Source organism: Eleutherodactylus coqui, chromosome 11 (genome assembly GCF_035609145.1).
Source record: "Eleutherodactylus coqui strain aEleCoq1 chromosome 11, aEleCoq1.hap1, whole genome shotgun sequence".
NCBI lineage: Eukaryota > Metazoa > Chordata > Amphibia > Anura > Eleutherodactylidae > Eleutherodactylus > Eleutherodactylus coqui.
The window spans coordinates 5375813-5394322 of NC_089847.1; the positions used below are offsets into that span (position 1 = coordinate 5375813).

The following is an 18510-nucleotide window of genomic DNA, read 5'->3' on the forward strand; positions in this document are numbered from 1 at the left end:
AAGATGGCCAATTGGCAACACTATAGTTCGAAAAAGTTTTTCCCCACTCATCCAAGTGTTCTACAAAGTTTCCCACTTGTTCCTGTTTTTATTGAGATCTTTGAGGTGGCCCTGACTTTTGAATCACCCTGTATATTTGTGCATGATGGGCATAGTAGTACATTCGTGTATTGAAGGAGGCTGAACTGCTAGCAGTCTGCACTTTGCATCTGCTGCTTCCAAGGAAGAGAGGGAGGGAGGGAAGGAACAGCCGCAGTTCCACCGCCCCCCTCCCCTGACCCCAGATGTAAGAGTCAGAGCGATCCACAGCAGAGCTCAGTCCCACAGAGCTGCGCAGGAGACCCCAGTGCACAGCGAGGACTGCAAATCAAGACCAGAGACCGGTGAGTCCAGACCTATAGAAGAGATGCTGTCCATGTGGTCAGGCAATAATGGGATCAAGAAATAGCTGATAAAAGGGAGCAATAGATTGTAGGGCTTGTCACATAACTTTTACAGACTCCTGAATGGCAGATTTGGCCGTGTAATGCTGCAGCCACATGCCTGGATGGCAAGGGCTAATGCACCCAGCTTTCCCAGGAGCCGCTGACTGTGGATGACGGGATATACCGGGTGTCACATTATTCTGCAGTGAGATCCCCAAGTCATGCCCAACCCTTCACCCTAATAATGGGTTTATTGATCAGACTGGTGCTCCATTATCTGCCCCGCCACCAGCTCTGGCCAGAACTTCAAACCCAGCGCTGCCACGCCCGGAAATTATCTGATTATTACATCCAGACACCAGAAAACCCCGTCCATCAATAATCTGCTGGTCTACGGACTCTATAATGTGCCCTACCCCCACAGTCATACTGAACGTGATAGGGAGCATGGCGGTATAACATGGGGATCTCCTGTATATAATTATATAAGTACAGCTGGTATAAGTTATACATCCTGTATATAGTGATATGGAGCATGCTGGTATAACCTGGGGATCTCCTGTATATAGTGATATGGAGCATGCTGGTATAACCTGGGGATCTCCTGTATATAGTGATATGGAGCATGCTGGTATAATCTGGGGATCTCCTGTATATAGTGATATGGAGCATGCTGGTATAACCTGGGTGTCTCCTGTATATAGTGATATGGAGCATGCTGGTATAACCTGGGTGTCTCCTGTAAATAATTATATATGTACAGCTGGTATAAATTATACCTCTCCTGTATACAGTGATATGGAGCATGCTGGTATAACCTGGGGATCTCCTGTATATAATTATATATGTACAGCTGGTATAAGTTATACATCTCCTGTATATAGTGATATGGAGCATGCTGGTATAACCTGGGGATCTCCTGTATATAATTATATATGTACAGCTAGTATAAGTTATACATCTCCTGTATATAGTGATATGGAGCATGCTGGTATAACCTGGGTATCTCCTGTATATAGTGATATGGAGCATGCTGGTATAACCTGGGTATCTTCTGTATATAATTATTTATGTACAGCTGGTATAAGTTATACATCTTCCCTGTATATAGTGATATGGAGCATGCTGGTAAAACCTAGGTATCTGCTGTATATAATTACATATGTACAGCTGGTATAAGTTATACATCCTGTATATAGTGATATGGAGCATGCTGGTATAACCTGGGGATCTCTTGTATATAGTGATATGGAGCATGCTGGTATAACCTGGGGATCTCTTGTATATAGTGATATGGAGCATGCTGGTATAACCTGGGGATCTCCTGTATATAGTGATATGGAGCATGCTGGTATAATCTGGGGATCTCCTGTATATAGTGATATGGAGCATGCTGGTATAATCTGGGGATCTCCTGTATATAGTGATATGGAGCATGCTGGTATAATCTGGGGATCTCCTGTATATAGTGATATGGAGCATGCTGGTATAACCTGGGGATCTCTTGTATATAGTGATATGGAGCATGCTGGTATAACCTGGGGATCTCCTGTATATAGTGATATGGAGCATGCTGGTATAATCTGGGGATCTCCTGTATATAGTGATATGGAGCATGCTGGTATAATCTGGGGATCTCCTGTATATAGTGATATGGAGCATGCTGGTATAATCTGGGGATCTCCTGTATATAGTGATATGGAGCATGCTGGTATAATCTGGGGATCTCCTGTATATAGTGATATGGAGCATGCTGGTATAACCTGGGTGTCTCCTGTAAATAATTATATATGTACAGCTGGTATAAATTATACCTCTCCTGTATACAGTGATATGGAGCATGCTGGTATAACCTTGGGATCTCCTGTATATAATTATATATGTACAGCTAGTATAAGTTATACATCTCCTGTATATAGTGATATGGAGCATGCTGGTATAACCTGGGTATCTCCTGTATATAGTGATATGGATCATGCTGGTATAACCTGGGTATCTTCTGTATATAATTATTTATGTACAGCTGGTATAAGTTATACATCTTCCCTGTATATAGTGATATGGAGCATGCTGGTAAAACCTAGGTATCTGCTGTATATAATTACATATGTACAGCTGGTATAAGTTATACATCTCATGTATATAGTGATATGGCGCATGCTGGTATAACCTGGGGATCTCCTGTATATAATTATATATGTACAGCTGGTATAAGTTATACATCCTGTATATAGTAATATGGAGCATGCTGGTATAACCTGGGTGTATCCTGTATATAGTGATATGGAGCATGCTGGTATAACCTGGGTATCTCATGTATATAATTATATATGTACAGCTGGTATAAGTTATACATCTCCTGTATATAGTGATATGGGGCATGCTGGTATAACCTGGGTATCTCATGTATATAATTATATATGTACAGCTGGTATAAGTTATACATCTCCTGTATATAGTGATATGGGGCATGCTGGTATAACCTGGGTATCTCATGTATATAATTATATATGTACAGCTGGTATAACCTGGGTATCTCCTGTATATAATTATATATGTACAGCTGGTATAAGTTACACATCTCCTGTATATAGTGATCTGGAGCATGCTGGTATAACCTGAGTATCTCCTGTATATAATTATATATGTACAGCTGGTATAAGTTACACATCTCCTGTATATAGTGATATGGAGCATGCAGGTATAACCTGGGTATCACCTATATATAATTATTTATGTACATCTGGTATAAGTTATACATCTCCTGTATATATGATATGGAGCATGCTGGTATAACCTGGGTATCCCCTGTATATGATTATATATGTACAGCTGGTATAAGTTATACATCTCCTGTATATAGTGATATGGAGCATGCTGGTATAACCTGGGTATCCCCTGTATATGATTATATATGTACAGACACCTGCAGTCCACGCGGTTGGTGAGGTCACAGGGTTTATTAGTCTCTGCTTGTTGATACTGATGATCTGGAGATGTTGGCTCTCCCGCTCTCTGTTATATAACTGTTGTCGGGTGGCATAGTGGCGTCTTGGCATTCTGGCGCTGAGTCTCTGGTATTTTTGGTGAGTCATGGCAAGTAGCATTTTCTGGCCCCTTAAGATGACAGCTTTGCATCTGGAATCTCCGGGAAGAAGTTTATTTTCCCTCTGATTGCTGGAGTTTTTAGGAAACATAATCCAGGAAGATTCCCTGGGGTGACAGCGGCGTGAGGTCACATGGAGGTAGCAGAGCTGAGTGTGCGCACCACCAAAGTCATGAATGAGAAATTCAGCTATGCTTTATCAATCAGCATTATATGTGTGAGAGGGGATAGATCGCTAGTTGTGGGAGGGGGGGCACACTGGGTACTGGAGGGTGTGAGGGTGGCACTGGAGGGTGTGAGGGGGGGCACAGTGGGCACTGGAGGATGTGAGGGGGGGCACACTGGGCACTGGAGGATGTGAGGGGGGCACTGGAGGGTGTGAGGGGGGGCACTGGGCACTGGAGGGTGTGAGGGGGGTGCTGGGCACTGGAGGGTGTGAGGGGGGCGCTGGAGGGTGTGAGGGGGGCACACTGGGCATTGTAGGGTGTGAGGGGGGCTCTGGAGGGTGTGAGGGCGGCGCTGGGCTCTGGAGGGTGTGAGGGGGGGCCGCTGGGCTCTGGAGGGTGTGTGTGTGTGGGGGGGGGGCACGGCATGCTGGTTACTGGAGGTTCGGGGGGGCACGCTGGGCACTGGAGGGTGTGGGGGGGCACGGCATGCTGGCTACTGGAGGTTCGGGCGGGGGGGCACGCTGGGCACTGAAGGGTGTGCGGGGGAACGCTGGGCACTGGAGGAATGCTACACCTTATTTAGTTTCTCCTTTTTCCCCTCAGCAGGAGACGTGTGAGCAGGATGGCCGTGCAGAGCGCAGTCCTCGTCTTCCTCTGTGAGTATTTTATGTCCTCAGATTTGGCCTACCTCAGGGATGCGGGCCCTCAACGGTGCTGGGGCCACATGTTGTATATGTTACCACGAATCTCCTAACCACAGTAAGGCTCCCTTCAGCCTGAACGATTCTTGTTCGCTCGTGCAGCCTGTTTATACAGACAGATGCGTCGTTGAGTCTTTCGTATTCGCTGTATAAGTGACTGCGAACGACTGAACTGCAGAAAATGAATGACGAGTGAGAAGGGAACGATTCGCCGTTCAGTCGCTGACTGCGTTTATACTGATATTTTATATAAAAATCTGGGGCGCACTTATAATTCTGTTCATCCTGAGCTTTCTGGTTCATGAAAAGAATGTCAGCATTGCAGTGAAGACTGACACTCAGGTAGAGCAGGAGTGGCCACATAAAACTGTAGAAGAGCAAGATAACGCCACCGGTGGGGCTAAATACTGACAGTGATGTCACTACAGGAAGGTTACGACCGGGCTTGTGTATTGCAGGGCTGCTGGTTCTGGCGAGGACGGCCGTGATTCCGGACGAGTGTCGGATCATAGAACTGATTGATCGAAAACTGCAGTATGAAAACCGCGTCATGTACATGGTGAGTATGGAGGCAGCAGACGGTCGTGTGAAAACGTGCGGGGCGCTATGTGATCACCTCTCTGCTCCCGCGGCCCCCACTATCTGCTCCCGCGGCCCCCACTATCTGCCTCGCTGCCGTCACAAGCAGCTGATTCTCAGGTTTTATTGTGTTTTCCACAATTTTCACACGTTTTGCAAAAACGTTGGGAAAGTCGGACCGATATCAGGTTCTTAACCCCTTAATGACCAACTAATATTTCAGTTTTTTTTCATTGTCACATTCCAGGAGCCATAAGTTTTTTCACATTTTTTTCCCCCGGCGGCCGTATGAGGGCTTGTTTTTTGAGGGTCGAGTTTCTAATGAAATAATTTTTAGTACATTGTATAACTTCTATACATTTTTTTAGAGCGATTGGGGGAAAAAGAAAAAATTCTACTTGTTTTTTGGATTTCACTTTTCACTGTGATAACATTATTCTCTGGTCGGCACAATTCCGGGTTCATAAAGGTCTTTTTTTTATGCTTTGCTATTTTTGTATACAAAAACCACTTTTTTTTAATGATTTGCTTTTGTGTCGCCGCATTCCAAGATCAGTACCATTTTTCTATTTCATCGTTGGCGCTCCATAAGGGCTTTGTGTTTTATGAAATGAGTTCTAGTCTTCATTTATCCATTTTTGGGAACATATAACATTTTGATTACTTTTTATTCCATTTTTTTTTTAAAGTCAAGATTAACAAAATCTGCCGGGCTGGGAGCAGTGCACTGAGCTCCCACCCCTTCTCTGCCCCTCGCCACTGTTTGCAAAGGGTGGGGGCGGAGCTCAGTTCCACCTGCCCCTCCCCCTCCTATTACAAATAATGGTGAGGGGCGGAGAAGGGGCGGGAGCTCAGTGCACTGCTTCCAGCCTGCCTCCTCCCCCTGCAGTGAGGGGCAGCGTATATTGGCCAGGCACAAAAACCCCGCCAATATACAGACGTCTGAATAAGCCCTTATACAGGTTTTTTTTCACCTTTTTTTTAAATTTTTATTATTTTTTGTTTATCGCTGCATTCAAAGGCCTCTAACTTTTTTTTTGTAGGATGAGTTGTTCTTTTTTATAGCACCATTTTTTGATCCATGCGACGTTTTGATCACTTTCTATTCCGTTTTGTGTAAGGCAAAATTAACTATTTTCACCATGTTTTTGTATTTTTGGTTAAATAATGTACTAGCTTTCTTCTCTGGGTCATTACGAACGCAGCGATACCTCATGTGATTTTTCCTATTTTTTTACATAGTAAAGGTTTTAACGTGTTTTTTTACTATTTTTGTTTATACTTTTTATTTGTGTCCCTCTGGGGGACCTGAATATCTGCATCTTTTATAAATCTTTTATTACATTGTTATACATCAGTATAATAGTTCATGAAGCTCAGCCGGACGCTGAGCCTCATAGGCCACCGTAGCTGGCAGACTCGGAGGCGTCTGGGTGCCATTATAACCCATTGGGGAGTCTGATGGGTGCCAGAGAGAACCCCCTGCCCCCCGTCAGCCTTTAATATGCCGTGGTTGCACTGTAAAGGGTTAAACATCGGGGATCGGAGGTTTCTTTGGTCTTCAGTGTTAAAGCAAGTGCTGGGCGATTCTGAGTGTGACACAATGTATTTTTTACATGTATGTACTTATGTTTTTCACACCCATAAAACTCTCAAATGCTTATGCGCAAGATTTGTCCATAGCGCAGTCGGATGAAACTTGCCCGTGTGAATGCACCCCAAGGCACAAATCTCACGCGATTTTCCTCAAACGTATGAAAACAGCCTTAAAAATTCATTTTATATTTTTTCTGACGCAAATTTTTCACCGTGTGACCGAAGCCTAAAGGAGTCAGACATTAACTCAGAGGGAAGCTACCATCCATTAGGTGGCGCTGCAGAGGCATTGTACATCTCCCGTTTGTGGGCTCTTAGGCCTCATGTCCACGGGGAAAATTAGGCCCGCCGTGGATTCTCCATGCAGAATCCCGCAGCGGATCCCTCCTTTCCCGGGGACATGAGGCTAAAAAGAAGATTAAACTTACCTGTCCGGATTCTGTGGATCTTGTCCAGCGGATGTGCACGGCACGCTGCACGCAAGCGCCGGGCACTCCATCTTTTTTTTAAACTCCTGCTGTCCCGCGCTACCGCGCCAGAGAGCAGAAATTCAGGTACGGGTGTACCGCGGATCCGGACGGCTTCCATAGGCTTCAATAGAGGCCTGCGGGGGACCCGCACTAAAAATGGAGCATGCCGCGGGTGTTTTCCCGCACACGCAATCTGCGCCTCAGGGAAAAATGACATCCGCAGGTATTTAACTACCTGTGGGTGTCCAATGCATCCCTGTGGGGCGCGGATCACGCTGTGGATTTTAAATCCCATTTTAGCCGTGGACATTAGTCTTTCACATGATGAAGCTTCGGGGGCTGTTGGTCTGTTACACACAATGATACATATCCACCATAATGTTGCGTTGACCCGCCGCCTCTGAACATTCCAGACCCTCCTGATAATAACTTTCATCTTGCAGAGCGACTACTTCCCGATAGACTATCAGCTGCCTGTGAAGTACGAGGAGATCCTGCAGTGCCAGAACATCAGCAGCCTGGTATGAGCACGCCGCGCCCGCGCCTTTGTGTGTCCTGTCATATCGTTTGTTTCCCGGCACAATGCGGTGGGGTCGGGGCGGCTAGGGTGGGTTCTGACGCCCCATCCTGGGGGCAGCATCCTGACCGCTCCATGACGACTATGGAGGAGGCTTCTATGATGGAGTCGGACAAGATCTGATCCTGGTGACTGGACGCAAGACTTCGCCGTAGGATGCTGAGTTCTGGTGGGCGTGGGGCGTACGTAGATCCTTGTCCTCGCAGATGATGGCGCGTTCATGCGTTCTTTCGTTGGATGTCACATCAAGAGCATTTCCTGTCGTTCCTCCCACGTTTCGCACTTCTAGTTGTAGGGGGTGTCTGTCACCCATAGGCTCCTGCTATGCCTCTGTATGGAATAGCACATATGTATACCGGCCCAACGAAGCCCACTGGGTCTCTGTTATGGCCTCTGTTGATGAATGGGGGCCTATAGATATGTTTGATATTCGCCCCAGAGAGGAGTGTATACTGCAAATGCAGAGTGATCCCACCCTAAGAGATCCGCTGGATCTGGAAACTCACTTCTGTCTTGGCGGCTGAGTGTAAGATGCCCCGAGATGAGATCCTGAGAGCCTACACTACGATCATTGCCTGCACACCATATACGGTGGGCCTCCATAGCTGGACGCAGTCATGTGATGGCGGGTATCTCTGAGCCCTGATCATCCTTGTATGGATGGAGAGACTCCAGACCCAGGGATGTAACTATAGGGGTGCAGAGAGTGCAGTTGCACCCGGGCCCTGGAGCCTTTGGGGACCCATAGAGTCTCGTTTCTCCATATCAGAAAACTAGAACTATAATTTTGCACTGCGGTCTGGGAGCTACAAGTTACCTCTCTGTCTAGATCCCCCATAAGCCAGGAAATTCTGACCTATCACATCTTGTATCCAAGCTAGAGGGGGCACAACACGGTACTAGAGCCTCCATGCCCCCCGTATCACATCTTGTATCCAAGCTAGAGGCGGTACAACAGGGTACTAGAGCCTCCATGCCCACCTGTATCACATCTTGTACCCAAGCTAGAGGCGGTACAAGAGGGTACTAGAGCCTCCATGCGCACCCGTATCACATCTTGTATCCAAGCTAGAGGCGGCACAACATGGTACTGTAGCTTCCATGACCGCCCGTATCACATCTTGTATCCAAGCTAGAGGCGGCACAACAGGGTACTAGAGCATCCATGCCCGCCCGTATCACATCTTGTATCCAAGCTAGAGGTGGTACAACAGGGTACTAGAGCCTCTATGCCCACCTGTATCACATCTTGTATCCAAGCTAGAGGTGGTGCAACAGGGTACTAGAGCCTCCATGCCCACCTGTATCACATCTTGTATCCAAGCTAGAGGTGGTACAACAGGGTACTAGAGCCTCCATGCCCACCAGAATCACATCTTGTACCCAAGCTAGAGGTGGTACAACAGGGTACTATAGTCTCTATGCCCACCTGTATCACATCTTGTATCCAAGCTAGAGGTGGTACAACAGGGTAATAGAGCCTCCATGCCTGCCTGTATCACATCTTGTATCCAAGCTAGAGGTGGTACAACAGGGTACTAGAGCCTTCCTACAAGGGGTCAGTTTTCTCCAATAAATGATGCTTTTGCTCTTCCATTGTTTACAATCACAGTTACATCCTGACAACTTCTAGGGGAAAATGCTACTGATACTGACTAATATATATATATACTCCTCCTAGGGAAGCGATTGGTTTTGACACTGTATATCGTATGTCCCTCCTCTCGCGGTTTATATATCGTGTGTCCCTCCTCTTGCGGTTTATATATCGTGTGTCCCTCCTCTCGCGGTTTATATATCGTGTGTCCCTCCTCTCGCGGTTTATATATCGTGTGTCCCTCCTCTCGCGGTTTATATATCGTGTGTCCCTCCTCTCGCGGTTTATATATCGTGTGTCCCTCCTCTCGCGGTTTATATATCGTGTGTCCCTCCTCTCGCGGTTTATATATCGTGTGTCCCTCCTCTCGCGGTTTATATATCGTGTGTCCCTCCTCTCGCGGTTTATATATCGTGTGTCCCTCCTCTCGCGGTTTATATATCGTGTGTCCCTCCTCTCGCGGTTTATATATCGTATGTCCCTCCTCTCGCGGTTTATATATCGTATGTCCCTCCTCTCACGGTTTATATATCGTATGTCCCTCCTCTCGCGGTTTATATATCGTGTGTCCCTCCTCTCGCGGTTTATATATCGTATGTCCCTCCTCTCGCGGTTTATATATCGTATGTCCCTCCTCTCGCGGTTTATATATCGTGTGTCCCTCCTCTCGCGGTTTATATATCGTATGTCCCTCCTCTCACGGTTTATATATCGTATGTCCCTCCTCTCGCGGTTTATATATCGTATGTCCCTCCTCTCGCGGTTTATATATCGTATGTCCCTCCTCTCGCGGTTTATATATCGTGTGTCCCTCCTCTCGCGGTTTATATATCGTGTGTCCCTCCTCTCGCGGTTTATATATCGTGTGTCCCTCCTCTCGCGGTTTATATATCGTGTGTCCCTCCTCTCGCGGTTTATATATCGTGTGTCCCTCCTCTCGCGGTTTATATATCGTGTGTCCCTCCTCTCGCGGTTTATATATCGTGTGTCCCTCCTCTCGCGGTTTATATATCGTGTGTCCCTCCTCTCGCGGTTTATATATCGTGTGTCCCTCCTCTCGCGGTTTATATATCGTGTGTCCCTCCTCTCGCGGTTTATATATCGTATGTCCCTCCTCTCGCGGTTTATATATCGTGTGTCCCTCCTCTCGCGGTTTATATATCGTGTGTCCCTCCTCTCGCGGTTTATATATCGTGTGTCCCTCCTCTCGCGGTTTATATATCGTGTGTCTCCCCTCATTACATGTTGGCGTTACTTTCCCGCTTCTGTCCGACTCTCCTTCCAGCAGATCAGTGAAGGGATCACGGTGGACGAGCTGCGCTTCCTGTGGGGTATCGTCAGTGAGAACGTGCTGCAGAGTATTTGGCGCGTGTTGCCGCAGAGACATCCCTCCCGCTCCTACATCGATGACCTGCAGAATATATTCAATAAGCTGCACGCCGGCTCTAAGGTACGAAATGCTGCAGGCGCTCCCAGATGAAGGAGAACTCCCCCCAGCATACAGTCCTGCCTCTGAAATGCAGCTCTGGATGTGACTGGAGTAGAAGGCGTTATGTGGCCGATGATTTGGGTGCTGCACGGGGGTCTCTCTGTTCTGGGCGGAGCTCCCCTTGTATCAGCTGGCTGCTTTGATGTTTTCTCCTCTCACATTATATAATTTTGATTTTCTTCTCATTTAATGGCAGCTGATGTGATGTTTTTGTGGCTCATGCATGGCTCACTAACCACCGCTTCCCGCCTCACAGACTCCGCTCAGCCGCCATGTTTCTGGGTGATGCCTTAATACAAGGTGAGGTTATCTTATAGCAATGTCTCTACATCAGGGTCATTGTACAAAGCGGGGTGACCAAATTTTACAGGCTGACCCCATGACTGCACCGTGGTGCCGATGGTGACTATTGCAGCACGCGGGAGTTGAGGATCAGCTTGGGTTCGCACTGACTTTGTACTCCGACTCCCATCCGGCTCTGCCACAAGTGAACCTAATGATGGTTGTAATTCGTGACGCCGGAGTGAGGGGCGGCTTGGTGGTAGCACTCCCACCCAGTCATGCTGCAAACAAAGATGATGGTGGTTGTGGTCCCTGCTGCTGGAGGGCGATGAAGCAGGATGCACAGTGGAAGGAAGGAGCTCCAGGAGACGGGGTGAGGTTGGCTTCACGCTGGCGTATTTATGCCCACAATATGCAGAGAATAGAATCCACTGATCTCAATGGGTTAATTCACATTTCCGTATTTTGCGCATGCATTTTTGTTGCACAAAAAAAAAAAAATAGAACATGCTCTACTTTTATGTGTATATTTGCGCAGCAAAGCCCCCCATAGAAGTCATTGGGGGGTTCACAAAGGCGCGTGCAATACACAAGGCATTACGTGAAACACTGCAGAATTGCGCTGGAAGCAGAACACCTCTGGAACTAAGCATATCAATCGGTGCGCCTGTGTAAATAATGAACATATCCTGCGGGGGCAAAAAGTACGGTAGGATCCACGGGTGCGTGTAAATGTGCCAAATTCACACAGGTGGAAGCACAAGAGTGAAACAGTAAGGCTGCATTCCAATGGGACGGAAATCTTGCGTGCTATCCGCAGTGGGACCGCACGGAAATTCCGCAAGATTTCCGCAGCAGAAAGGATGATTTAAACCCGCGCCATTTGGCACAGACTTTGAAGCGGCTTTTTAGCCTGTATACCACTGCGTAAATCTCTCCCCGTGGAGAGAAGTGGGTTCGCAGCGCGAACTGCGCCAAAATAGACATGTCACGGATTTGAATTCCGCACCGCATGTCAGTTTCCACGCGGCTTGTCCGCAGCGGACTGTCGGCACCTTGTGAACGAGATGTTTGCATATCTTGTTCACTTTGCTGCTTAGTCACGGGTGTAAAAATGCATGCGGAATTCCTGTTCGGAAAGTGCGCACGGAAATTCTGCGGCAATTCCGCCCCGTGTGAACCCAGCCGTAAACTCATTTTTGTTGCAGTTTCAGACAAACAAGGCCGCGTCCGATACTCTCCATATTCCGTACATCCGAATCCGGAACTTGTTATTAGAGATGGCGCCTTTACCTACAAAAATTATCATGCTGCTTGTCCGGGGGTCTCACCGGGGTCCTGGGAAACAATAAGCGTCGTATCGGGCACCTCTCCTTCGCCTTCCTCAGACTCTGTTTCCCATGAGCACTAATCTCGCGCGAGTTTTGTGCGTTATGAGACGCCGTGGCGACACCAGGGTCCTTGCTGCAAAGGTGATCGCTGCGACGCCGTGGCTACACCAGGGTCCTCGCTGCGACGCCGTGGCTACACCAGGGTCCTCGCTGCGACGCCGTGGCTACACCAGGGTCCTCGCTGCGACGCCGTGGCTACACCAGGGTCCTCGCTGCGACGCTGTGGCTACACCAGGGTCCTCGCTGCGACGCCGTGGCTACACCAGGGTCCTCGCTGCGACGCCGTGGCTACACCAGGGTCCTCGCTGCGACGCCGTGGCTACACCAGGGTCCTCGCTGCGACGCCGTGGCTACCCTAGGGTCCTCGCTGCGACCCCCTTACCCTGTGACCTTTGCTGTGGTTCGGACACTGCTGCTCACTGTCACATGATCTCTGCTGATTTATGTGCTGTGTATACCCATCTAGGAGTTTCTTGGGGGTCAATGTTGGATGGAGTACTGAAGCCTGTGGGCTCCCCTCGCCCATCTGACAGACCTTCCTCCTGTTTCACCCTCAGCGGACTGATTTTGGTGTTGGGCACGGTAATAGGATGAGCTGGAGCCCATGTCGGTCTGCAGGTAAAAGGTAAAGTCCCCTGGTGCGAGCACCGAGTCGTGGCCGACTCCTCGGGTGACGTTACATCGTGACGTTTTCTCGGCGGGGTGGTTTGCCTTCTCCAGTCATCTTTACCCCCCAGCAAGCTGGGTACTCATTTTACCGACCTCGGAAGGATGGAAGGCTGAGCCAACCATGAGCCGGCTACCTGAACCATGCGGGGATGAGCTGGAGCCCACGTCAGTCTGCAGAGGACCCTGTAAATCTACAGATATCCCTTATTGTAGACCCCAATGCATGAGGGTGGCACTCACTGGCAGCGCCGCTACCCACCAGCAGCGCCACCACTAACGGGTAATTCTCGATTTAGTTTTCAATAATTTACCAGAAAGACAACAGAAATATACAATCTTTATCATGTCTTATTCCTCAAGACCCGTCTAAAGGAATGCTGCCATCCAATAGGTGGCGCTGCAGAGCTATCGTTCCATCTTCCTTATTTTCATATAGGAGCTTGCATGGCCTTATAGGTCTCACACACCGCCTCGGTGCTCTCCTTAAGGAGAGACGATACCCCTCCCGTCTTATTCCTCAGTCACATCCAGAGCTGCACTCATGCCCCATAATGCACTGCATTCTAGTTTTTCTCCCTGTCTAGACTACTGTGCAGTTGCTGCTGTAAACATATCCGTCACCATGCGGCAGAACGGGGGCAGATTTATCCACTCCATCTTGGTGTTAAAGTCACATAATTTGGCGGAAGCATAGCCTGTGCAAAAATTGTGCTACTTTTCAAGCGGTATGGCGCTCAGCATCAGTTTCATTGAAAGGGGAGGGGCTTGTCAGGAGGGGGAGGGGCATTAAACTTATGTATAACTTACAGCAGAAACTGTCATAAATTTTACCAGACACCTACGCCAGCCCCTGGGCGCACGGGGTTGCCAAGTTTTACCCCTCATATATTGGGTGCATCATGCGCTGGCAGGAATAATATTAAGACGACCTAGGAAGCGCCGGTCTTAATAAATCTTCCCCTGTGTGTAAACCCTGAAGCAGCAACATGACAACTTGACCGTATTGTAACGGCAGCTGCGGATGTGACTGGAGTATAAAACAGGATGAGACTGGAAAGCAAGACCTAATTTTAAGAGCAGCAATGTGACTGCAGCTTTGAATGTAACTGGAGGATCAGATGTGATTTAACAGCAGCATTATGATTGCAGCTCTGGATATTGCTTGATGTTTGTCTGTATGTTGGACGGTCTTCGTGTTTGCACATTCGCTCATTACTTTGTCGCGGTTTTGCAGCTGGAGCCGAGTGACGTCATCAATGATATTCTGGAACGGTTATGGTTGCCAGGAGGCAAAGTGAAAAGCGTCGCTCCGAGGAATCTGCTGGACGACTGCTGGAGAGTGCTGCACGCCTTGTACCAGGAGAGCTGTGACCTCTGTGTGCCAAGGACGGCCCCCGAGGAGACGCTCTGCCCTAATGGCACAGTTCCAGGCCTGTCCCCTGCGCAGCGGCCGTCCTGTTAGAGGGGCCACAGTCTACATTCACCTCCTCGCTGGAGTCCCCACAGGTGCAATGAACGGCGGGGCAGGACGTGCACTAATGTCAGGAGGACCCCACTTGCTCTACCTCACCCTAACCTGCCAAGATAGAAGGCCGAGCCAGGCTGCCGGTGTACATGGACCTGATCCACCACTGGGCCTGCAGTGATGTCACTGACCTGTATACACTGTAATGATGTCACATGTGGTCCCACTGATAGCAGCGTCTGGATCAACTGCTCACACTGGTGTCCTACTTCTGTCCTTCCTGGATCCACAGTGGACATGTTCTCCAAGGTGTGGACCGGAGCAGAGCCATGATGTGATGAGTGCGGTGCGGCCGCCATGACGCTAGTCTTTGGTTATCGAATTCATTTATTTTTTTAATAAGATTATTTGTGTCTTAATTTTATAGATTAAACTTTTGATACTCACTGTGTCTGTTCCGTGGCTAGAACCGGCAAATTAAAGTGACCCTCCAGACCCCCCCCCCCCCCCCCCCCAGTTTTTATGTGCAGCAGGAGTCTAATAATCTGTGCTGTATAATCATTACGCTCTCACTGTAATGGTGATGGACCACTCAGGAGAAGGCAGAGCTGCAGGGGAGGGACTGAGCAGCAGCCTGAACCAATCAGGAGGCGTGTCCTGGACTACCATGTACTACTATGCACATTGTTTATAGACTGTAGGAACACCTCACAGCTGTGTCCTAATAGGCCCGAGCTAAAAAAGGCAACATCTAAGGAAAGCTCCATGCCTCCTGTACTATACTCCAGAGCTGCATTCACTATTTGGCTGCTGGAGTCATAGTGTATGTATATTACAGTACATATCCTTTCTTTCACCAGCAGAATAGTGAGTGCAGCTCTGCAGTATAATACAGAATGTAACTCTGGATCAGTAAAGGATAAGCAATGTATGAACACAGTGACTCCACCAGCAGAATAGTGAGTGCAGCTCTGGAGTATAATATAGGATGTAACTCAGGAGTAGTACAGGATAAGTAATGTATGAACACAGTGACTCCACCAGCAGAATAGTGAGCGCAGCTCTGGACTGTAATACAGGATGTAACTCTGGATCAGTAAAGGATAAGCAATGTATGAACACAGTGACTCCACCAGCAGAATAGTGAGTGCAGCTCTGGAGTATAATACAGGATGTAACTCAGGGTCAGTACAGGATAAGTAATGTATGTACACAGTGACTCCACCAGCAGAATAGTGAGTGCAGCTCCGGAGTATAATACAGGATGTAGCTCAGGAGCAGTACAGGATAAGTAATGTATGTACACAGTGACTCCACCAGCAGAATAGTGAACGCAGCTCTGGAGTATAATACAGCATGTAACTCAGGATCAGTACAGGATAAGTAATGTATTTACACAGTGACTCCAGCAGCAGAATAGTGAGTGTAGCTCTGGAGGATAATACAGGATAAGTAATGTATGTACACAGTAACCCCACCAGCAGAATAGTGAGTGCAGCTCTGGAGTATAATACAGCATGTAGCTCAGCAGTACAGGATAAGTAATGTATGTATACAGTGACTCCTCCAGCAGAATAGTGAGTGCAGCTCTGGAGTATAATACAGGATGTAACTCAGGGTCAGTACAGGATAGGTAATGTATGTACACAGTGACTCCACCAGCAGAATAGTGAGCGCAGCTCTGGAGTATAATACAGCATGTAACTCAGGATCAGTACAGGATAAGTAATGTATGTACACAGTGACTCCACCAGCAGAATAGTGAGTGCAGCTCTGGAGTATAATACAGGATGTAACTCAGGAGCAGTACAGGATAATTAATGGGGTGCAGGGGTTATTGGGTCTTATAAATGAATGAACCCTTCCTCCTCTGGTACGTGCCCCAGTTCTGACCCCTTTCTTGGTGATTTGTCACAGGCTGGTTACTAGAGAGATGCTGCCTGACAACCACAGGTCTGTATCCATGGCAACCAGTTAGACAGGAATGAGCAGCTGCTTGCAGTGGCTGATGTGTAGAGACAGAGCAGCTGCTGTCAGCAAGCGACCTTCCCGCGCTCATGTATCAGTGTTCATGCAGACATGAGCTTCTCCCAGGGCCGCGGCCCGGACTGCCTGGAGACGATGGCTGCAATGAGCTCCTTGTTTGTTCCTCTCTTAGGGCGTATTCATACGGGCACATTTCATGCACCAGTTCTATCATTGTGCGGAGAACTAACCCATTCATTGGGTTATTACACACAAACCGTTTATTTCTCGGACCCATGGTCCAAGATAGAAGAACACACGCGCTCCTATTTTTGGGCGGTTTTTGTTCAAGAATCGCCCATCATTTGCTATGGCAGTGGGGGAAAAAACGCATCAGACTGGCGTGCCCGGCGCTCTGCATGTCAGTGGAATGTGTTTGTTTAGCGTTTTAATTATTGGAATCACATGCGTGAAAAACATCTGTACATCAATGCAAATCGCACGCTTTTAACACCAAAACGCAATGTGCCTGAAGATCGCTGGTACAGATACGATGTAGGTCACATTTTCACTAACCTACATTCCACTCACCCGTATGAACACGGCTGCAGGCTGCGCTCGCATGTGGCTCATTGGCTGCAGATTTTTGTGCAGATCTGTAGATTTCACCTCTTCAATTCGAACTCAATAGAAAGGGTGAAATCTGCTGCAGAACCTCACCGCAATCCGCAGCAAATCAGCTGCCGAAAACAGAAGGGTGAAATCTGCTGCAGAACCTCACCGCAATCCGCAGCAAATCAGCTACCGAAAACAGAGGGGTGAAATCTGCTGCAGAACCTCACCGCAATCCGCAGCAAATCAGCTGCCGAAAACAGAAGGGTGAAATCTGCTGCAGAACCTCACCGCAATCCGCAGCAAATCAGCTACCGAAAACAGAAGGGTGAAATCTGCTGCAGAACCTCACCGCAATCCGCAGCAAATCAGCTGCCGAAAACAGAAGGGTGAAATCTGCTGCAGAACCTCACCGCAATCCGCAGCAAATCAGCTGCCGAAAACAGAGTCAAAATCGGCAGCTGATTGAGGCAGGTACAGCGCTCCCCTCACCTCCCCGTTCTTTGTGCCTTTCACCCAGTGGCGTCTAGAGAGTGCAGCGCCGCCAGTCAGGTAATGTGGAAGTGGCACCACCTGTCCAGCGGCACTGCGCTCACTAGATGCCGCTGGGTACCAGGTGAAAGGGTGCACTAATAACACAAAGAGTTGGGAGGTGAGCGCTAAGTGTGCTGAAATCCGCTGCGGATACTAGGAATGCTGCGGCGTTTGCCATGGAATTTTCCGCTGTGCGAATCCCGCAGTCTTCCGCTCCGTAAAAACGTACTTTTAGGATATGTTGCGCCTCTAAAAAATTCCGGTTTTGGCGTGGATAGACACATAATTTGCCTTGTCAATTGGCAAAAGTCACATGCAGAATTCAGACACGGAAACTAGTGCTTCTACTGCAAGAAATGACATGTTATTTCTTGATGCAGAAACGGGATTTTCCACGTTGGAGTTCCGCACGCGGCTTTTGCCCATTGACACGGCAACTTCCACGCGTCGTTCAGTGACAACAAATCCAGTTTTTTTACACCGTTTTTAGAGGCAGAAATCTGAGTGTAAAGTTCTGCAGTTTGAACGTTCCTTTAGGTATAGCCATGTGCTGGTAGACGGAGCCTGAATATATCCAGGGGTTTCCATTCACTGACAGCAAGCAGAAATCTGGTAAAGAGCGAGGAATGGGAATATAACGTCTATTAGAAAGTTATAAACGTTCCCTTCAACAAAGGCTTTATTTATAGAAATCCCCGTTAGGAGTTCGTTATCACAAGTGGATTTTCCAGATTAAGGCCGTCTCATTGGACCGGAATTAAATTGCGAATTCCGCAAACAGCGTCCGTGCGCCATTGAAAGGCATGCATCTTTGAATTTTTTCCCACACTCGCAGATTCGAATTGCGGATTCCGCAAGTGGAAGAAAAATTGCAGCGTGCTCTAT

At 48.1% G+C, this 18510-nt stretch overlaps 1 protein-coding gene across 3 annotated transcripts; it reads left to right on the plus strand.

The window, feature by feature from the left end:
• The first annotated feature begins 256 nt into the window (after positions 1–256).
• On the plus strand, positions 257–14960 carry IL34 (interleukin 34). Of its 3 annotated transcripts, none has more exons than XM_066582732.1 (6): positions 257–383; positions 4302–4354; positions 4858–4958; positions 7488–7565; positions 10504–10668; positions 14284–14960. In XM_066582732.1, exons 2-6 carry the CDS (start codon positions 4321–4323, stop codon positions 14509–14511), a joined length of 606 nt encoding a protein of 201 aa, XP_066438829.1. In that variant the 5' UTR covers positions 257–383; positions 4302–4320; the 3' UTR covers positions 14512–14960. The 3 variants fall into 3 exon arrangements, with proteins under 3 accessions (XP_066438829.1, XP_066438831.1, XP_066438830.1); XM_066582734.1 differs by having other exon boundaries at positions 10507–10668; XM_066582733.1 differs by having other exon boundaries at positions 303–383; positions 4305–4354.
• Positions 14961–18510: the final 3550 nt, after the last annotated feature.